This window comes from Amia ocellicauda, chromosome 20 (assembly GCF_036373705.1).
Source record: "Amia ocellicauda isolate fAmiCal2 chromosome 20, fAmiCal2.hap1, whole genome shotgun sequence".
Taxonomy (NCBI): Eukaryota; Metazoa; Chordata; class Actinopteri; order Amiiformes; family Amiidae; genus Amia; species Amia ocellicauda.
Genome location: NC_089869.1, coordinates 7,863,222 through 7,882,401, shown reverse-complemented (window position 1 = coordinate 7,882,401; position 19,180 = coordinate 7,863,222). Strand labels below are relative to the sequence as shown.

Genomic DNA, 19,180 nt, shown 5'->3' with positions numbered 1-19,180 from the left:
GGTTAATCTATATTGTCACAATGAATATTAAAGCCAAGTCCCACTGCTTCATGTGTGGTATTGATGTGTTCAATAGCGGTGGGGGGGCTGTAGGGAATACAGTATTTTAGAGTGACCATCTGTCAAAAGAACCACAATCTCCATTGTGCTCTTCATTTGATGTGCCAGAGTCGTTTGTGTAATAATCCGGGACTAAAATAATCGTCAGAGGATTTTGTGATGCAGGTGTCTGGGTTGCAAATCTTCGCTTTCAAATATCTTTTGACACTTCCCTTTTCTTCGTATTGCGTTGTGTGAGGGGACTAATAGCCCGTTGCTGTGTGGTGGATCATTGTCATTGTTTAGCAGGGGATATCAGAAACTGTGCGATTCCCCCCGAGAAACAGCTTTGTGGTGCTCAGAGCTGTCACTTTGAAGTTATTAATGCACAGCATGAGGACGCTACACTATGAGGTCAGGACACATGGGAGGGGGAAAAGCAGGGAGGAAGTGCTTTGTATCTGTAATAAGCGACCGCAGATCTCATAGATTAAAGGTGTAGTGCCAGGTAACGGGCCTTTACAGTCTGAATGCCAGAGAACACGTGTATTACAGTATATTGATATGCATGTGAAAGTCTTGTTGCTTAACTTCCTGTTTAGGCCCTTATCATTCCCTGTTTGTCGCCTGTGAACAAGAACAAAACAAAACAATGTCCTATTTTGTGTTAACTGAAGTTCTGACCCGTGTCCTGCAGGTGAAATGTCTGGAGGACGAAAGGTTACGAACAGAGGATGAGCTGTCGAAGTACAGGGAGATTATTAATAGACAGAAATCGGAAATTCAGAACCTGCTGGATCGTCTAAAGGTGGTACAGAAACTGGAGGAGCAGCATCAAAGGTAAAAAGTGTGGGATAAAGCAATATACACAGTAAACTCTCATCACGTGTTTGAAAGACTCAATACTTCAATAATACCTTCATTTTATTGGATCGTGGCAGTGCATCTCCAGGGAGGAATATCTTAATGATAGATACAAATTGGTATCACACCCATGCATACATATCACTGCACTAACTCTCCTCCACTGGCCTCAGAATAGCATCTTCATTCAGAATTAATATAAGCTCTGGGGATGGATTATATTCCAAGATATGATTATGTTCTTTCTTTATTTCTTTAGTTTTACAGCGGTCATTTGTTTTTCTATTCAATATGAGCTGTCAACGCTGGCAGAGCCAAGTGTGACATGACATGCATGCAAAAGTGTTTATTTATCGCAGGTCACAGGTGTTTACAATAAATGGAATGAATAACCAGCAGCCCGACTTCTGTATGTTTATGAGCCATCGATGCATTTTGAACACACAGTTGTTTTCTTATAACAAGGCTTAACTTAAGGTCAACGAACAGACTGTTCAACAATTGTCTTGGGCAACAGAAAAACGTATTAAACCTAATTGTTTTCCCCAGCTAAATATATAGAGGTGACATCATACAATTTTGTATAATTTCAGTTACTAATGAAGTGTGTTGCCAGTAGCATCTATTTTGCCAAATGCATCACACACTACGCATCACATTAGATTCAATGCCTTTCATTTGGACCGTTATTGCCAGACTCTAGGATCTCGATCTGAAAATGGCATTAGTTGGTTCAATTAGATTATGCTACACTTTAAATATTAAAAATATGAAACAGCCAACAGTTCATCTCCAGATATTAGATTTAGCTCGGTTTTGATTGCATTTGCATCCCGGCCACTTGTTGCTACAGCTGTTCTAAAATCATTCAGTTTAAACATACGGGAAAAGTAAACGGCCTCGGTTAAGCATTTGATGTCATCAAAAGTGCGATCAATCTCCCATCTTTACAATGAAAGGCGATTTAATTGATTCTGATTTGCCAGAGGGAGTGTGGATATGAATGTACTACTACAGTACACTGTGACCATTATTCTCAGCCTGAAGACACTAGATGACGTTGCCGAGTGGGATATACCTTTTATATAATGATAAAATCTAGTGATGCTGACATTTTTTAATTCACCAAAACTAACCATGTTTTCAGTCATTACAAAATAAATAAAGAAAGAAAGAAAGAAAGAAAGAAAGAAAGAATCATATCCAGTTGTTTATACAATTTGCAGGCCACCATCTTTAATAGAGAAATGCTTGCAGGATTTTTTGTATTTTTATTCAGGTCCAGTTAATATGCATATAAGCCAAGGAAGGCTTCAGATTCAATTTGAGATGTATAAAAGCTAATTTTGTAATCTGTTAGATGTCTCAATCTCAGTCAAGTAATTACCGTTTACTACTGTGAATATAAACTGGTAATCCTGCACAGGTGGACAGGAACTGTATTAACTCTATTTCACTTCTGAATGGCTTCAGATTGTTTTTGTTTTTAATTGTTTCATTTAATTTCATCCTATAGAGATGAACAGGATATTGAGTCCTTGAAAGAGGAAGTGGAAAACCTAAACGCTCTAATCACAGACCTGCAGAAGGACATCCAGGGCAGTCGACAGAGAGAGTCAGAGCTGCTTGGCTTCACGGAAAGACTGACCAGTAAAAACGCTCAGCTGCAATCGGAGAGCAACAGACTGCAGACGCAGCTGGATAAGACCACAGACAGAGCGCGGGAGCTCGAGAGCCAGGTAGAAGAGAAGAGGAGCAGCAACACGGATCTGGTGAGTTTGTGCCCAATGCTCTCGTCTGCCAGATCAAGATCAGGTCAAGATCGTTTACGGACCGGAAAATATTTAGCGTCCAGTGGCGATTCAATGACACAAAAACGTTCCATAATACAAAGTGACAAAGAACTGAGCTATTAACGCTTTCCTTTGTCACTGCAGACCGATAGACTACAAAAAGAGGAAAGACTGCATCAAGACGAAGTCCACAGCCTACAAAGTGAGCGGATGGCACTACAGAAGGAAACCGCCGAGCTGAAAACGCACGTCGTAGAACTGAAAGACGAGCTTGTTACACAGAAGAGAAAACAGGGGGCAAATATTAAAGATCTCACCAAACAGCTTCTACAAGGTGAGAGAGATTACATATAAATCCCTTCAAAAATAAGAAACCGATGACCAATGGTTTGTGTGTTTTTGTGTGTCTCTGTCTATTTTATTTAAGAAATGGTGAAAAAATAAAAAAACTGTAGTTGCTTGTATTCCATTTCCATTTGTGAAGACTCATTATCTGGTGTATGAATATGAATTATGCATGCACTACTGTGTTGATACAGGGGTGTTTTTAGCATTCTATCTGCTCACCAAGGAGCTTTATCAGGGGAAGCACACCTGTTATATGCAATAATACAGACAGGAGGAGATAATTATAGAGGACTTATTGACAGTATTTTAATTGCATGCAAAGGCTGACATTAACAGCTTCCTTTTAGCAAAATAAAAATAGATTCCGCAAACTTAAAACTTTTTAATTATACCCCCCCCCCTCCACGAATTCTTGTTGGCCCAATATTAGTGTGAATTTCAAAATGTGTATGAAGTAAACAATAAAACTATAATTTAGATTTAACTTATTTTCTTAAATCTGAAATATAATCCTTAAGGAATACATGAGAATACACTTGCATATCCTGAGAAATGTATTTAGTAGAATCTTGCAAGAAAAAATATATTTCACATGACCATTTATGCTGACGCCACAATTAAGAAGACCTCCCATGATGCAATGTATTTAATATTTACTGGAGGAGACAGCCAATGCCTGCTCTAAATTTGTTAGATAACATTTTTTGCATTGCATGTTAACCTTGTGTATTCTTCGCTGAAGGGGGCTGAAAGGATGATTCTGAAATGGACACTAATTTATATTTATTCCCGTGTCAAACAGCTCGTAAAAAACTGGATCACATGGAGAATGGCAACTATGACAAGGAAGCCAGTAGCATGGGGAGCCGGTCCAGCTCATCAGGTACAGTCAATGGAAATTATTTGTCCCAAGGTCAGTTGTTGTTTTAGTTATAAACGTTTTCATGTTCTACATTGCATAACAACATATGAATATAAATAGATGTTTGTGAAGGAGAGAGAGCCCAATAACAGATGCTTTACGATGTCCGCTCACAGGAAACAGTCCGGAGATTTTGATAATCTTTCAAATCCTCAAAGCATATCCCCCCCTTTGCTTAATCCTGCTTCTAGTTCTGTATTACAACTGCTCTGCTGCTAAACCCCCTCGGGCTTTGGAAACCTCCGATGAATATGTTTCCTCTGTTTAGCCCATTCATGTTAAGTCTTAATAAGTGTTTTGTTTGCCAAAGTACTTGTGTACAACTTGGGGGGGGGGGGAAATGTACACCAGAGGGACCACAGATTGGCATGTCTGTTGTTGCTGAAGCTTTTTTTGTTTCATTTTTACTCTTTGTTCTCCTTCGCCTAACTCTGCTCTCTCGTTCCTGAACGGGCGACCTGGCCAGGCTCTCTGAACGCACGCAGCAGCAACGAGGACCGCTCTCCGGAGAACTCCGGCTCGGGGGCCGTAGTGGACAGCTTCCCTGAGGTGGACAAGGCCATGCTGATCGAGCGGATCGTGCGCTTGCAGAAAGCCCATGCTCGCAAGAACGAGAAGATCGAGTTCATGGAAGACCACATCAAGCAGCTGGTGGAGGAGATTCGGAAAAAGACTAAGTGAGTCCAAACCGTGGGAATCTGGACAGCAGCCGACAGAAGGCCCTGGAATTCCTGATCGTATATCTGTCACAAAACTGAAATAGGGTGCCATTTGTTTTAAAGTTTTTAATTTGTCGGCTTAGTTGACAATTATCCACCAACCAATCTTCCATCAAGTTTTATGTTATGGCAGGGGCTACGATCTTACGGTCAGTTTTTAATTTAGAACAAGTCTTTTAAAGCAGCTTTAGCCATCAACGCTTCGGCCTCCCACGCAATCCGTATCAGTAAGCGCTCGCTGTTCGCTCTTCATATTAAAATATGTTCATTACCCTTGTTCAATATCATGCCCTCTCAGTCTATTTATAGCTGTGGACTGTGATGTGTCCGTGGGATTGCAAATTGTATTAGAAGGAGGTATTTTGTGCACATATTGATAAATATTTCAGCACACAAGCAGACGGCGTTTAGAGAAAATGTCACGGGAGCACAAAACATCTCGAAAGATCAATGCACCTGGGAGATCTTGCATTAATTACAGTATCGAGTGAATGTGTCGGGTGTTTTTATTTCCAAAAATACTCGAGAATAATAAGACTGAGACTGAGAGTGACTGTAAGAAGGCAATGATGATAAACTGCATTTTATTAAGTGCCCTCTTGATTATACAGATGCCTCAAAATAAACTTTCCATTAACGCTAATTATCTGACCTTTGAATTCAGAAGAAAAATAATCTTGTTTCCTATCCTTTGCTGTGTTTGGTGGCGCGCTGCATGTAGATGAAGCTCTATTTGTGAGAATTATCTAGTCCTGCTTCTCCTCCTTCCTTTTAATTTATATATGCCTTAAAAAACTGAACCATGTGCATGAGGAGTACTGCAGTGTGTTGTGCTTACACCTTTCAGAAGCCTGTAGCAAAAGTGCATGTGCCCCCTGCTGTTGTGTGTAACTTGTGTGAGCAATGGATGTTCTTCATGTTTGGAGGAATACATGGCTTTTTTTTCTGTTTGCTTGTTGGTTTTGGAAAAGCACTCCTAGATGCAGTATTGTAGTGTGAGAAAAACGCACCTCTAAACCTTTAAAAAAACAGAGAACAGGATTCCAGGAAATATAAAACAGCAGTGGACTTGAGACCCGGTCCTCTTTCTTCGGTTTAATACGGATTATTTAAAGTGTTTTACAACGTGCTGGATTGTGGCCCTGTAGGATGTGAAGGACAGTGGCATTAACACATCACCACTAGTTGTTTCTACTATTTACATGACTTGCCAGTAGTTTCACTTTTCATAGTTCACATCCTGATGAGTTTGTCAACTTCCACATGTGAAATCAAACACAGCTGCTTCCAGACACACCTGCCACAGAGAGGCCATTGTCAGACTGTAACGCAATAGAAGCGACTATACTTAGGGTTGCTCCAGCAGCCACCAGATATGTCAGACAGATAGCAGCCCCTTGACGTCGAACCACCAATTCAAGCTGACATCTTTCAAGCAATCAATGCAAGCTGACATCTCCAGAGTCACTGCATTAGACTGATCAGTTGTAGAACACCTGGTTTTGAACCGTGAAAAAAATACATGCGTGTTCCCAACCATCTCCTGGCTGGCAGTCCAGCAGGTCTGATCTCTGACTCTGCAGGCCATCATTTAGCAAATAAATTAGATATTAAAGCTTGGGTGGAATAAAAACCTATAGACATTTCGGTCTCCAGGACTGCCTGGCAGTTGAAACAGCAGCATATGACTCTATATTTCATGGAAACCTGTCATTTGTTACTTAAACCAAGACAGTACAGTATAGTATCTTTCCTCATAGCATTAGTATGAGGGAGATTGAGGCTGTGTGAGGTAGCTACGCTCACTAGAGCACACAATCTGGCTTTTATTTTTATTTTTATTCATTTCTGTTTATTTTTTTAATACTTGCCTGGCGGAACTGGGGTCCAAATGGACCCAAGACCAGTTCGAGGTAAGTTGTTTTTCTGTTGGGGGTTATTTTGTTTGTGTGCGTGGGCGTGGGTGTGTGTGAGTGTCTTTGTTTTCTTTTCGGATATTAAAATAACTTGGATATAACACTGAGACATATTAATGAGGGTTCAATTAATTCTGATGCGTTTCTGCATACGGTTTATAGAAGAACATGAAGGCATTGCCCGATTTAAAAGACTGGCTGTTACACGATAAAACTCAATAACTTAAACCAGTGTCACAATTAAGACATTGCTCAGATATGAGGGACTTTTTAAAGTTTTAAAAGCTGGAAGTGGTGCCTTGCTTAGTTTTCATTCCAGTTTATCATACAATTATTAAATAAACAGAGAATAATTTACAAAATGAACACGCAAAAGGCTGGAGCTGCACAGGAATGAAAATTAGATATTTCATGTTCGTTGCTTTTGTTGGGTCACCATTGGTTTTTTTGGTTTGTGAACTCAATCTCTACGGACTGATGCTCATCATCTAGTTTACATCTCTCTTCTATGTGTGGAGGGTAAGAATTGAGTTATTTCCTTATTAGTCAAATTTTCTTTTTTATGTTAATTTAGTTTCGGTAACTAATACTAGTTCTATTTGGTGCGTTTTAGTCATATTTATCTATTGACCTAATGAGCTTCAGATAGCAAAGGTAATTTTTCACATCTACTGCATGGAATTTGTGTTGTGAATGATTTTAAATGGATTTTCATGTATTTATGTATACACAGAAAAATAAGCTTGCAGATGAAGGGCTGTTTGTTCAAGTTATTATTATTTATTATTTAAATGTATTATTAATGCTTCTGTATATAAACTGATATTTATTACATCACTTTTTAAAGTGACAGAGTAAAAGATCTGAAGTAATAGAATTAACAACAACTAATAATATCAATCAATAGAAGTGTATTTATACTAGCCCTACTGAAAAATACCCAACTCCTTAAATACCTGTAAAACAGTGTCTACTGAAATATTGTACTGACTTTACCGGATTTGTAACATGCACATAGGAAAAGAGACTTGCATGACAATTTACTTTTGGGAACCACCGTACTCTGTTGCAGTGGTTAATGTAATGTATTGCAAACGCTACATCAAAAGAGATAAAGAGGAATATTAATGGCCTCTTTAAATGTTATTAAAAAGCTTGGATGTGTTCCACTTAAGCAGTCAGTCATTAGCCAAAGCGATTAGCGACTCCCGAGTCATAACTCCAATGAGACGTATGACCGCAATCCGCAGGCAGCGTTTGAAGGATGTAGCAGCCATTTTATCATTGTTCTGCATTATCGATTATTTTAATCCCACCGACCCCAATGGAAGTTCAGGATTAAGAATTTTTTGGGCAATCCCATTTGTTTTACACAGTGCAAATGTATGCTGTGTTTTTTTCACTTTTATATATTTTAATCTCTTTATTTCAGAATAATCCAGAGCTATGTGTTACGGGAAGAGTCCGGTGCGTTATCTTCCGAAGCCTCAGACTTTAATAAGGCTCACCTGAGCAGGCGTGGTGGGATCATGGCCTCCCTGTACACCTCCCACCCTGCGGACAGCGGCCTCACCCTGGAGCTGTCCCTGGAAATCAACAGGAAGCTGCAAGCCATCTTGGAAGACACACTGCTCAAAAACATTACACTGAAGGTACGTTACTGTATGTCAAAATCGAATGAGTGAGTTAGAATTGCTTTTATGTTACAAATACAATAAAATCAATTAAAAATGCAGCGGTCAAAGGCCTACTTTCATGATTTAACCTTTTCCGCTCCACAGCCATTATAAATTGTCACTTTTATCCTTGTGAATGAGATCGAAAACTAGGATCTCCCTGACTGCCTTTATAAAACACCACTGTTCTATTCCCATGTAAGTGTAGGAAATGGAAATCATGCGAAAAAGTGGTCAACCAAAGCAAAGCCAAGGGACGTCGGCCAAATGACAAATCTACTCTATTAAACTTTAATAAGGGTGATTTACTGATGTGTGTATTTTCTCGGTGACATGTAAAAATAGCATACAGGCAGTCAAAGTTCAAAATGGGGTTACACTGCCTTAAATAAGGCTGTTGTTGTTTTCCAAACAGTCAGATAGTCATTAGCACTATTTCGGTGTTCGGGCCAACAGAAACATTTTTCGGTTTTCTGCAGGCTTTACCACAATCAGTTCTTCATTACCGAGCGGAAATCTGGAATTATTGTGGCGTGCTTTGATTATAGGTTAAGAGGTTGTTGTTGTTTTTTGTGTTTTTTTTCTTTCCTGTGGGCCATAATGACATTTGTTCCCCAGTCTATCGATTTGGATTTACATTCGCCTTATGCTGAAAGCTGTTTTATGTATGTTTTATTGATATCCATTTGAAATACACAACTGAGATACAGATCAAAAGCTTTTTAAAGAAATTGGATGTTTTTTTCGCCAGTCCTATATTCTTAAACTACAACAGGATCCTTTAAAAAGGATGTTGCAAATGCTGTTGTGGATCCTTGCAACAGCATAAATGTCGAATATGTCAGAGTCACAGAGATTTCAAAACTAGATTGCTCACCATTCTCCCAAAAGACCTTTTAATCTCCAGCTCCAGCTATTTTTTTTTTTTTTTTTTTTTTTTTAAAGATAGCAGTGCCAATTTGTCATCAAAGGTTTTCCCTGGAGCCACTGTTTTTGATCTTATTGTGTAGTTTTGTCCTGAAAAGGTAGCATTAAGTGAAGGACTGTCTAGAGCCCCCCCATCCCCCACAAACATTAAATGTGTTTCTTTGTGCAGTCGGTATCTTTTTCCTGATGCTTTTTGAACCTGAACTTGGAAGATGTAGAAATGATTTTTCTTCATTTATGGAATTAAAATTATTGTTCTGGTCTCTCTGGTTAAGTCACAGACATGAGAATGTCTCCTTTCCAGTACCAAATAGTCCACTTTCCCTCAAGTCATTTTGTGTGCCGCTGCACACACAAAGAATGAACAGAACGGCGTTTCATTCTGAGAAAGGCTGTGTATCGTTGCGAGGTGCCGAAATTGTAATCCTCGGAACAGGTAATTGAACAGAGCCAGCTGAGATTGATAATATGCTTGGAAAAATATTACAGAACGGTTTTATGAATTAATGAGACCGTTACCAGGATACAGTGTAAGTGAACTGATATTCCTGCTCTCATGGCGGGCGGGCAGATTATCACCCGAGGAACGCGAATGGCAGGGAGCGATCTTTTCATGCTTGACGTAGGCTTTGCGCAAAACTCGCTGCGAAGATGATGAAGTGAACTTTAGAAAAAAAAAAAAAAAAAAAAAAAAAGCAATGTGGGTAGACGGATTGTTTTAGTGCTGAAGAATAACAGCCCTGGTTAAGGCTGAATGAGCGTACGCAATTTAGGATGCCAGTTGCGATATTAAAAAAGAATAAAACTGAAATGATGGGGCTAAAATTACCACACACACTATATGGTTTCTGAAATGTGTCGGAGGCAATTTCAGTTCGCTGCTTCCTGCTGCCGGAGAGAGCGTAATCAATGTGAAAAAATATTGTAAAGGTAGTTATACAGGCCTTAATTTTCTGCCTTAGCAAATTTGCATCTGAAAAAAACAATGTCTCTGTTGTGTTGTGTACACATCTTACACAACAATGGAAAGTTCCAGAGTGTTTAAATTCAGATTATTTCTAATATGAGCAGATTTGAAGCTCGGGTTACATATATTAATAATAATACATTTTTTTGAATGCTCCTTAATATACAACAGTAGTCCGCTATTCCCGCCTCTGCGTCCTGTACTCTCTAAGCTGGAGAGTCAATATTTAACTCTGTACCACTTGACTGTCCCAGAAAGTTTGCCATCAGTGTTACATTAGGTGTAATTGCAGTCATTGCAAAGTTTGCTAGTCCAGGAAAGAGCTCTTTCAGTTATTTTGAACTTGTTCATATTTGGAGTGAGTATATTTTGGAACAGGCCAAAGTGCTTTATTTATACATTTATGTTGTTCCTTCACTCCTTCTGAACTGTGTTTTGTGATGTGAAGCTGAGAGAAAACTAGTGATCCATTGAACTTCATTAGCACAATGAATGGGACAAGCTTCCCTCCACTGTGATTGCTCGTATATACTTTCATTAATACACTACGATAGCATAGTTGGCATTCATCTTACTGGATTATTTAAAAGTCCTTTCATAAGTCTGACTGGTAGGGTCCTGCGTTTTACACAACCTGTTTTTGTTAAATTGTAATTCCACTGCTATCCCCTAGATGTCCCTGCAGCCACTTCAGATATATTAATTTAATTTACTGCCAAATTCAAGACATTTGACCTTGCCACCGATATCTGGGTAACTCATAATTTTTCAAAACCAGACAGTTAAACATTTGACTTGTAACTTCAATATTTTACATAAACTGCCCGAAGTCCACCTGACGGTAGCAATGCAACATGGTGTCTATACTTTACCCATACAGTTGCCATCTGAGCCCTGTATAACATTAAGGGGCACTTGGTATTCTGCTGCTGAATATCATTCTCAATACATCCCTTTTTACAGGGTTCAGGAAAATGAGATGCACATTTCAGATAAGGACCTCCAGAAATTGCTTAAAGATGCGCAAATCTTAAAATCTAAAATCTGCTTGATTGCAACACATGGCAAGGAACTGGTGGCTCCAATTCAGTGGTTTGGAAGCTGGGAAGTGAGAGTCCATCAAACATATTAAAGTTGCAGAATTAGTTAATACATCCTGAGCAATGGCACATGAGGAACACAGCACAGATGCTGCTATAAAAAAAAACTTTTTGTAAAAACCTTCCAAGTTGTTTTCTGACTAATAACTACAACCTGGATTTTTTTTTTTTCAACCAGCTCATAACTTTCTGATGGCGGTAAATATATGTGACCCACAAAAAGTGTGTAGTTTAGATCTGGAAACCCTCCCATTACAATTTATTCCAGGATTTGATGCCGATTGTAAATCAGAAATGGACAAATACCGACCATATGCAAAAGAAAATATGCAGTAGAATGACTTTGAATTAATTCTGGATTAAAGCTGCTGAATTATATCCCAATTTAACACAAAAAGCGAAACGTAATTGGTTAGTTGGTCGAAGCCGAATGCAATGACTGGAACGAATATGGCGACACCAGAACGGTTTAAAAATGTCTCTCTCTGATGAAACTCTGCTTTTGTCTTTGAAGGAGAATCTCCAGACTCTTGGAGCGGAGATCGAGCGGCTGATAAAGGAGCAGCATGAGCCGGGGCAGCGAGTGACGCAGAAATGACGCAGGCTGGGCTGTTCAGACTGAGGAATGTACGGACGGCGGGGAGCTCTTCCCACACAGACTCTGTAGAAGTGGAGGAGGCCCGAGTCGTCCCGTTTGAGTGTTATGAACCAATGACAATATGAATGCACATTTTTACCTTGTACATAAGTGAGAGCCATCGAGAATCTCTGGGGCTCCTTTTGGTAACTGCACTAGGCAACGATTTTGAAACTGAATTTGGTATTACACTAATCAAGGCAGCTTACAGAAAATGAGTCCCCAAGGCACAGCACAGTTATGTCTGCAAATTATTAATTATTTCACCCCATGTGTATTTGTGTATATTCAAAAGTGAATGTAAATACACAGGCTTAAGACTGTGGAAGCCACCAATCTTAATTCTAATGTGAACACAACTGCGCTAAATTGCATAAAAAAGCAAAATCTCTCTGCCGAAAATACAACATGAAGTACTTAAAGTTGGCCATGATGACAAATCTAGTATCTGTATAGTTCTGTATTTTTTAATCGAGTTTGGCCATCTAAGTTCTGCCGTTTGTGTTTCCCCATCAGGCTTTGATCAGTTTACTGGGGGAAGAATTCTTAGAAGACAAAAATAATGTAAATTAGAAGCTTGTGGCTTTGAGGACGAGACGAATCAAGAGATCAGATTTTACATACATGCAAACTAGCCTTCCGTCATCCTGGTTTTATACTTGTGTCAATGGTGAATGTTTTTTGTTTTTGCTTTGAGGACTTATTGGCAACTCTGTGTTATAATCTGAGACAAAAGATTACAGATGTACTGGTTGTTCTCGTCTTCCTAACGCAACAGTGCTTGGTGGACTGGAACGGTCTTACTTCTGCCACACTTCCACACTGCAACTCCAAACCCGAAGCAGTTTTCAGGATTTATAAAATATAAATATAAAAACTGTGTGTGTGTGTGTGTGTGTATATATATATATATATATATATAAAATGTGTATATGTACATGTATTTATTAAGGTATTAATACTGACATATTTCCCCAAATAATTTGAAGGAAAAACTATAAACAAATGACTAGAGTTTCTTTGTTTTATTATAGATTTTTTTTTTTTTTAATCCATTTGTTCACTGATTCTCCATTTCACTTTTTCCTTGAAGTATTTTTTTAAGAGCACCTTTTTAAGTCCCTTATACCTGTTATATAGTACATTTAAATTCTGCTTAATCGCTGAACATTTGGTAATGAAAACCGGTTCCCACTAATGCATATTTATACAATTGGGTATTTTACTTTTCTCCATGTTTTACAACACCATTTTTATTTCATTCTTGATAGTTTTTATTTTTATGACCTTATTCTAGTGGTCATAAACTATTGATTTGTGTGTCCTGCTTACAGCCCGACAGTCAATGCTACAGATGTAAGACGTTTATATGTTTATATATAGATTGGAGGTTAAAATGAACAGTTACCTGGAAATCCTACTGAAATCCTAACAAATAGGACGCATGATCTTGAATGAATGACCCGTGCAACAGTTTAATATACGTTTGTAAAAAGGAGAATGTAATATATTTTTTCCTGTTATCTTTTGAACACTGGCATCCCTTATGGACTGTATGGCAATTTACCATGGTTCCAAGGAAGGATATATAAACAAGTTTGAGACAATGGTTCCTAGGTAAGAAAGTGCCTGTGTTAAAATAAAAAAACGGAATTTACAAGTCAAAAAGTTAAAGTTTTAAGATGAGTGCTTTCCTCACAGTTCATTTGTATGTATGTCTCAATAGGGAGATTGTATGAGCTTAGTTACACAAAAACAAACAAAACAACTCATGATGAATACAGAAAATGTCAAAACCTGCTAAAATGAACTAAAGCGAGAATGATGATCTTGTCACCCTGCTCATCTGAGTTTAACTGCATTTAAATAGATTTTCACACCACGGATAAATGTGATTCTTTCAGTAAGATTTTCAAGTGACCTCATTGTTTTGACCAGCTGTGTGTGTGTCTGTGTGTCAAGTCAAAATGATTTTGCGTTAATTTATGCCAACAACGAATGACATGGCAAGACATTATGTAAATAGGCGGGGTGGGGAGCAAAATTTCATTTTATTTATTTATTCCCCACATTACACATGTAAACGTCATTTTGAAATGCATCTTGGGCTACGAATAAAGTGACAGTCTTTAAATTAAGTGCAATGTCCTCAGGGGTAAACAAAAATAGATATCAAATACTTGGCTGAACTGTATCATTAGAATATTACATACTTTAACCTACAGCAATTCATAAAATGGTCATTTGCATACGGAATTCAGCTGCCTGACTTCCAAATTATGCCTAGGGGTAATGAGCTATCATGTATCATGTTGTACGTTCTTTTTACTTTATTTCTGTCGAATCCATCGCTGTAATACTGAATATATATGTGAAGGACACCGTTGTCATACTGGGCAAAGACAGCTGTTTTTGTAATTGATTTGCCATTCATATGCATCAGTCAAGTACAGTGGTGCATATATTAGGACTCAGATGCAAAGAACAAAAACACATTAAACCAGCGACAAGAGCTGAGCAAACCCATTCTTCGATGGCCACTTCACAAAAAGGATACTCTTGTCGATTTATAAATGACCAAATCACTAAAAACTCCATTCTGCTTCCATGATGATTTGCACTATGTCCTGTTTACCATGAAAAGGGTAAAACTGTGAAGGGAAGAAATAAAAAATAAGTTGAATCACCTCTTTTCTACTTATTAACACGCAGCAATTGTGTAATGATGCGCCACTGGTTTGGAAGATGGGCGATGTTTAGATTCAGCATTATAACCCAGATGTCATCCGACCAGATGCCAAAAGTCTGCTTTTGAAGGATATGTTCCCATTGCATTTTTGTTAGAATGGGTGTTAACACTACAAGACTGGAATGGAGTCATAGAAAAGGATTTCTGCCAGTATGTTCGACCTCAAGATGGCTGTTTTATGATTTCATTTGAAAATTGCACTCTCATTCTGGACGTTGTCTGACGGGATCTCGGAGAGAAAATTGATAAATAAACAAAGAGGAAACGGCCGGACATAAACGCTCGATGGGTTGTAGATGTATGTCTGACATTGTTTATGAGCACATTTCCAAGTCTTTGTGATTAAAATCTGAACACACACTCCACTACCATTTTTTCTGAGTGGGGCAGACCCAGATCATGCCACTCCTCTGTCTTACAGGTGTCCGTTTGAAATTTCTTGTTGTTTTTGGCTTCTTTTAATGTCGTTTTTCTCTTTGTTTTAGTTTTTTTATGTTTGTCTGATTTTAGTTTTAAAATTGTTTGACTGTGATCATGAATTTGTAGATACAAGATTGTGTGTAAATGGCCAAGCGTTTTTAAGGTGATATGGTTCTATATAATGTATATATGGCTCTGAAACCATAAATAAATACCCGAAACAAAGATGTTTTTGTTGTTGATTACAAACATACAGACAAAATATACTGTTTATTTACTAATACGATGTCACACATATCTGGTGTATAAGAATGTCAGATACAGAGTTTTTTTTGTGACCTTGCACTGACAGGATTGACATTGAATATTTGATGTGCACATTTTTGTTTTTTGTAATTGATAATGTCAATTTTTGTGACTAGCATTGATTTTTTTTTGTTTCTATTCTTGGTTCAGCACCCTTGTCTCCCATCAATATTTTTGTTTGTTCTATTTTTCAATCTCTCTCAACCTTGGGTCTCAGAGTTGGCCCTTTGAGTAGAAAGGTCAACCCTGTTGATTACTGGCTGTGTGGAACGCTCTGCAGAAATAGTGTCTTTTACATTTTTTTAAGACATGGATCAAACACTTCCAGACCTGTCTGTTGAAGGGGTGAACATCTCGTGAGATTAATTAATTACTTTTCGAATGGAGAGGCTCCAGATTAAAAGAAATCGACTCTCACAGACTGGTTGAGTAACCAGAGCCTCGATCACATCTTTAAAGACCATCTTTGGGTGTAAACAATGTTTGAATTGAATTGAAGGTTGAACAGGGCTAGAAATGTCCAAGAGCAGAGAAAAGCCAAAGGGTCAGTGAGCAAATCGGTTGTTTAACTTTAATTTACAACAACAATGGGTGGAAGTCACCACAGAAAAGCAGGTGAAGGTCACGGCTGATCAATGCCCTCTCCTGTTTATTGCCATGTGTTTTCCCAGTGACTGACTGGCTGAGCTAGGATGCCACTAGATTCCTTCTGCCTTTTCATCCAATATTTTCTAAAACATCACAAAAGCAAATTTGAAAATCTTGTGAAAACCTATCCACGAAGTTGACGGCAGCAACCAATGTTCTGGTCTTCTCTAGACCCATATATCGAGTTCCGAGGTTTTTTGAATTGTTTTCTCTCTATTTAACCAAGGAGAGTAAAACCATGATGTGATGTATCCTTTATGACTCATTGGCCTTGTCTGAGCATGGTTTAATTTTTATATTATAACTTGAACAGCAGTGCCCTGCCTGGATTGATGACATTTTATGGCCCATTTTCTAGCCATAAATTACCAGCACTGTAGTTTCTACATAAGGTATATAACTTGTACATAACGAACGTGAACAGAGATCATAAACACATGGACTCCAATAGATAAAAGCTTGGTTTCCCCATTATCTTTGTGTTGGCTGTTTTGCTTGTTAGCCGGACGTTACACACACTCTACTGCCAGTCTATTTCTGCACAATAATTTTGGATGTTGAAAGTTCACAACCTTTTATGTTTGCCGAGTCAACACCAACACGTTCAGGGGAGAAGAAAACCACTGCCATGCTATATATTTTAGTAGTTTCGGAGCTGCCTGGAAGGGGGAGAAGAGGTTTGTGGGTGTCGTTAAGCTTCAAGTGGCTTATCAACCTATTGTCAGTATCCTATCTCCTGGATTAGACGAAATGTCAGTGTCAGGCAAATGATAGAGATTTAATAGGATGGGATCATAGAATACCGTGCCAGTGAATACGGCAGGGATCAGCATGCCTCACCGCTTTGCTGGAAGTGGGGCACAGAATTATCTCTTCGGCCACCCAAATGAGCAGTCATTAAGGCTAGTGGTGGTCCTACAATCAATTAGGGTGTGAAGAATTGGCTTTTTGTTTGTTACCCCACATGTGTTTGATACCATTGCATTTGTTTCCTTTAATATCTATTCATTTTATTTATTTTTATTCGTAGCTTTTGGGTATGCACTCGATTCTTATTTCTTTGACATCCTGCTGTGCATTTATTGACATTTATCGCCTAAATATTGTGGTTGGAAGTTTACCCCATATAAGTCGCCTAGCCATATTCTGGCAAGTGTTGGCATTTGTTGGTATAAAGGTGTGCTGTATTCTCATTTCTTGAGACTAAGAAGCCTGCCACAGCCCAAACTGAAGAAATAAAAAGACGAGCCCAGTCCGGGAAGATACAAGAGAAAAACAAAAAACACACCAGGACTGGAAACACAGAGGTCCCCATGAGAGCAGGGGGCAAAAGTCGATGTAAATACTAGCAAACAGAAGGTGTGCTTCCATTCCTACAAAGGTGTGGGCTTGATTGGGTATTAGTTGAATAGAAACCCTTTATGCTGTCATTTGTTGAGAATTATGTCCAGAAGCTCACAAAAAAAAAACACTTCACAAACAATTCAATTCAATGGTGAAAAATGAAGTCCTTCAGAAAATCACAGTCTTCCCTAAAAAGTGCCTTTGGTGTGGGATGGGGGCATTTCTATTAAGACATCAGCTGCAGGACTACTGTACAACAGTCAGGCTTACACAGGTGGATAGAGGTATAGGTGGATTAAAAGCTCGGGCTCCATACACCGGAGAGCATAGCAAAGCAAAAAAAATGTATATTCCTATACTTTCAAAGCTACTGAAGCCGAGAAAACAGCTGAGCCAACATGCTGTCAGAAGTGTCACCGAGTGTGGGCAGTGTGGATAAGTCGCCCTGGACAAGGGCGTCTGCTAAGAAATAAATAATAATAAGATATTGACTTAAAAGACACAGCGGCAAGTGGCCCTTTGTGACAGATCCTTCCAGATAGGCTATTGACTTTATTACCTTTACTGCGACTTGACTGCCTTGTGGGTTCAGCCAAGATGGAAAGAGTTTTGACTGAATCGATTGTCTGTAGCTGGGGCTCTGATAGTGTGTGAATCCTGTTAGGGACTACAGATTAGATGAACTCTGGAGCCAAGAGATTGTCACCCTTGGCGGGCTAAGTGTCCCTCGGGATAAACTGGCTGACGTGTGACTCTTTTAAAGTGACCTGATGGATTTTTCAGCCTGGATCCTTTCATTTCTTACAAGCAAACACTTCGGCTGAGCTGTAAGAGTAGCCGGAGCCCTGCAGGTTAATAAACCATCTCTGTGCACATGAAAGCTGTTGCATAAGCAACAGTAAGTCTATTTTAAGGCTTCAGATATCAGTGTGTCCTGTCACCGGGTCATATTCGTCATTCCAGAAACATCTTTCACCGTTCCGCCTTCGAACGTCACGCCACAGCTCCGCAACCAGAGCTGGGTATGGTGTCTTGTTTGCTATAGTCCTTGTGTATCCAATCAACTATTAACTAAAGAAACTTGTGGTCGCAAATAAATAAATATAAGTCATGCTAATGGTTTGGAATTCCCCCAAGATAGTTTTATCTCCCTGTCCAACTGCCAAAAACAAGCCTGCCAATCACTAATGCGTGATCTTGCCTGAGAGGCCCCTGGGAATTCACACAACAAGGGAATAAACTGTTGTTGACTATACACTTTATTCAAAGACGACATGGATGGAAAAACCCCAATATCGGCTTTACAAATCTAATCACAATCCATCAATTCTCAGAGCAGGCTTTTAGAAATACAGACAGAGGTGAAACAGTGAGGGTTAATCCTCTTAAACAACAGCATAATAGTGAGTAAACATTTCCTGGCTGTGGCAGTTATTTAAAATACATGTACGTACATTTTTATTTCAGTCAGATACTATTTCAGTCCCTTAACCTTAGCATGGAAGCCAACATAGATGCATGTGTTCACAAGCCACCTCCAATAATAAACACATAAATAAATGAGTTCCATCTAAGAACTCCTTCAATCGGACCTGCTCCTCATAAACAACATAAAATACCAGAAGTCTCCCATGCCTCTTTAAGCTCTTTGGCCTTGAATTTGATAACAAGCCGAAACCGGAATGCCCTGGAGCTGAACAGGAAGGAGATATTTACCCTGAGACTTTATTCCTCTTGCCGATTTACTGAAACCCTATTCAATTCTCGGTAGGGAGGCTGCGTTCAGACAGAGAGGCAGATTGGGA

General features: G+C 38.9%; 1 protein-coding gene across 2 annotated transcripts in view; it reads left to right on the top strand.

Moving 5' to 3' along the window:
- ccdc186 (coiled-coil domain-containing protein 186) overlaps window positions 1-15,302 on the top strand; it is a 28,226-nt gene extending 12,924 nt beyond the window's left edge. Inside the window, exons 10-16 of one of the 2 annotated variants that reach the window (XM_066693019.1) lie at window positions 737-879; window positions 2,420-2,675; window positions 2,841-3,030; window positions 3,847-3,927; window positions 4,433-4,643; window positions 8,034-8,253; window positions 11,786-15,302. In XM_066693019.1, coding sequence (XP_066549116.1) covers window positions 737-879; window positions 2,420-2,675; window positions 2,841-3,030; window positions 3,847-3,927; window positions 4,433-4,643; window positions 8,034-8,253; window positions 11,786-11,869 — 1,185 coding nt within the window. In that variant the 3' untranslated portion in view covers window positions 11,870-15,302. Of the gene's footprint in view, window positions 1-736; window positions 880-2,419; window positions 2,676-2,840; window positions 3,031-3,846; window positions 3,958-4,432; window positions 4,644-8,033; window positions 8,254-11,785 lie in introns of both variants that reach the window. The other variant, XM_066693018.1, reaches the window with a different exon arrangement.
- Window positions 15,303-19,180: the final 3,878 nt, after the last annotated feature.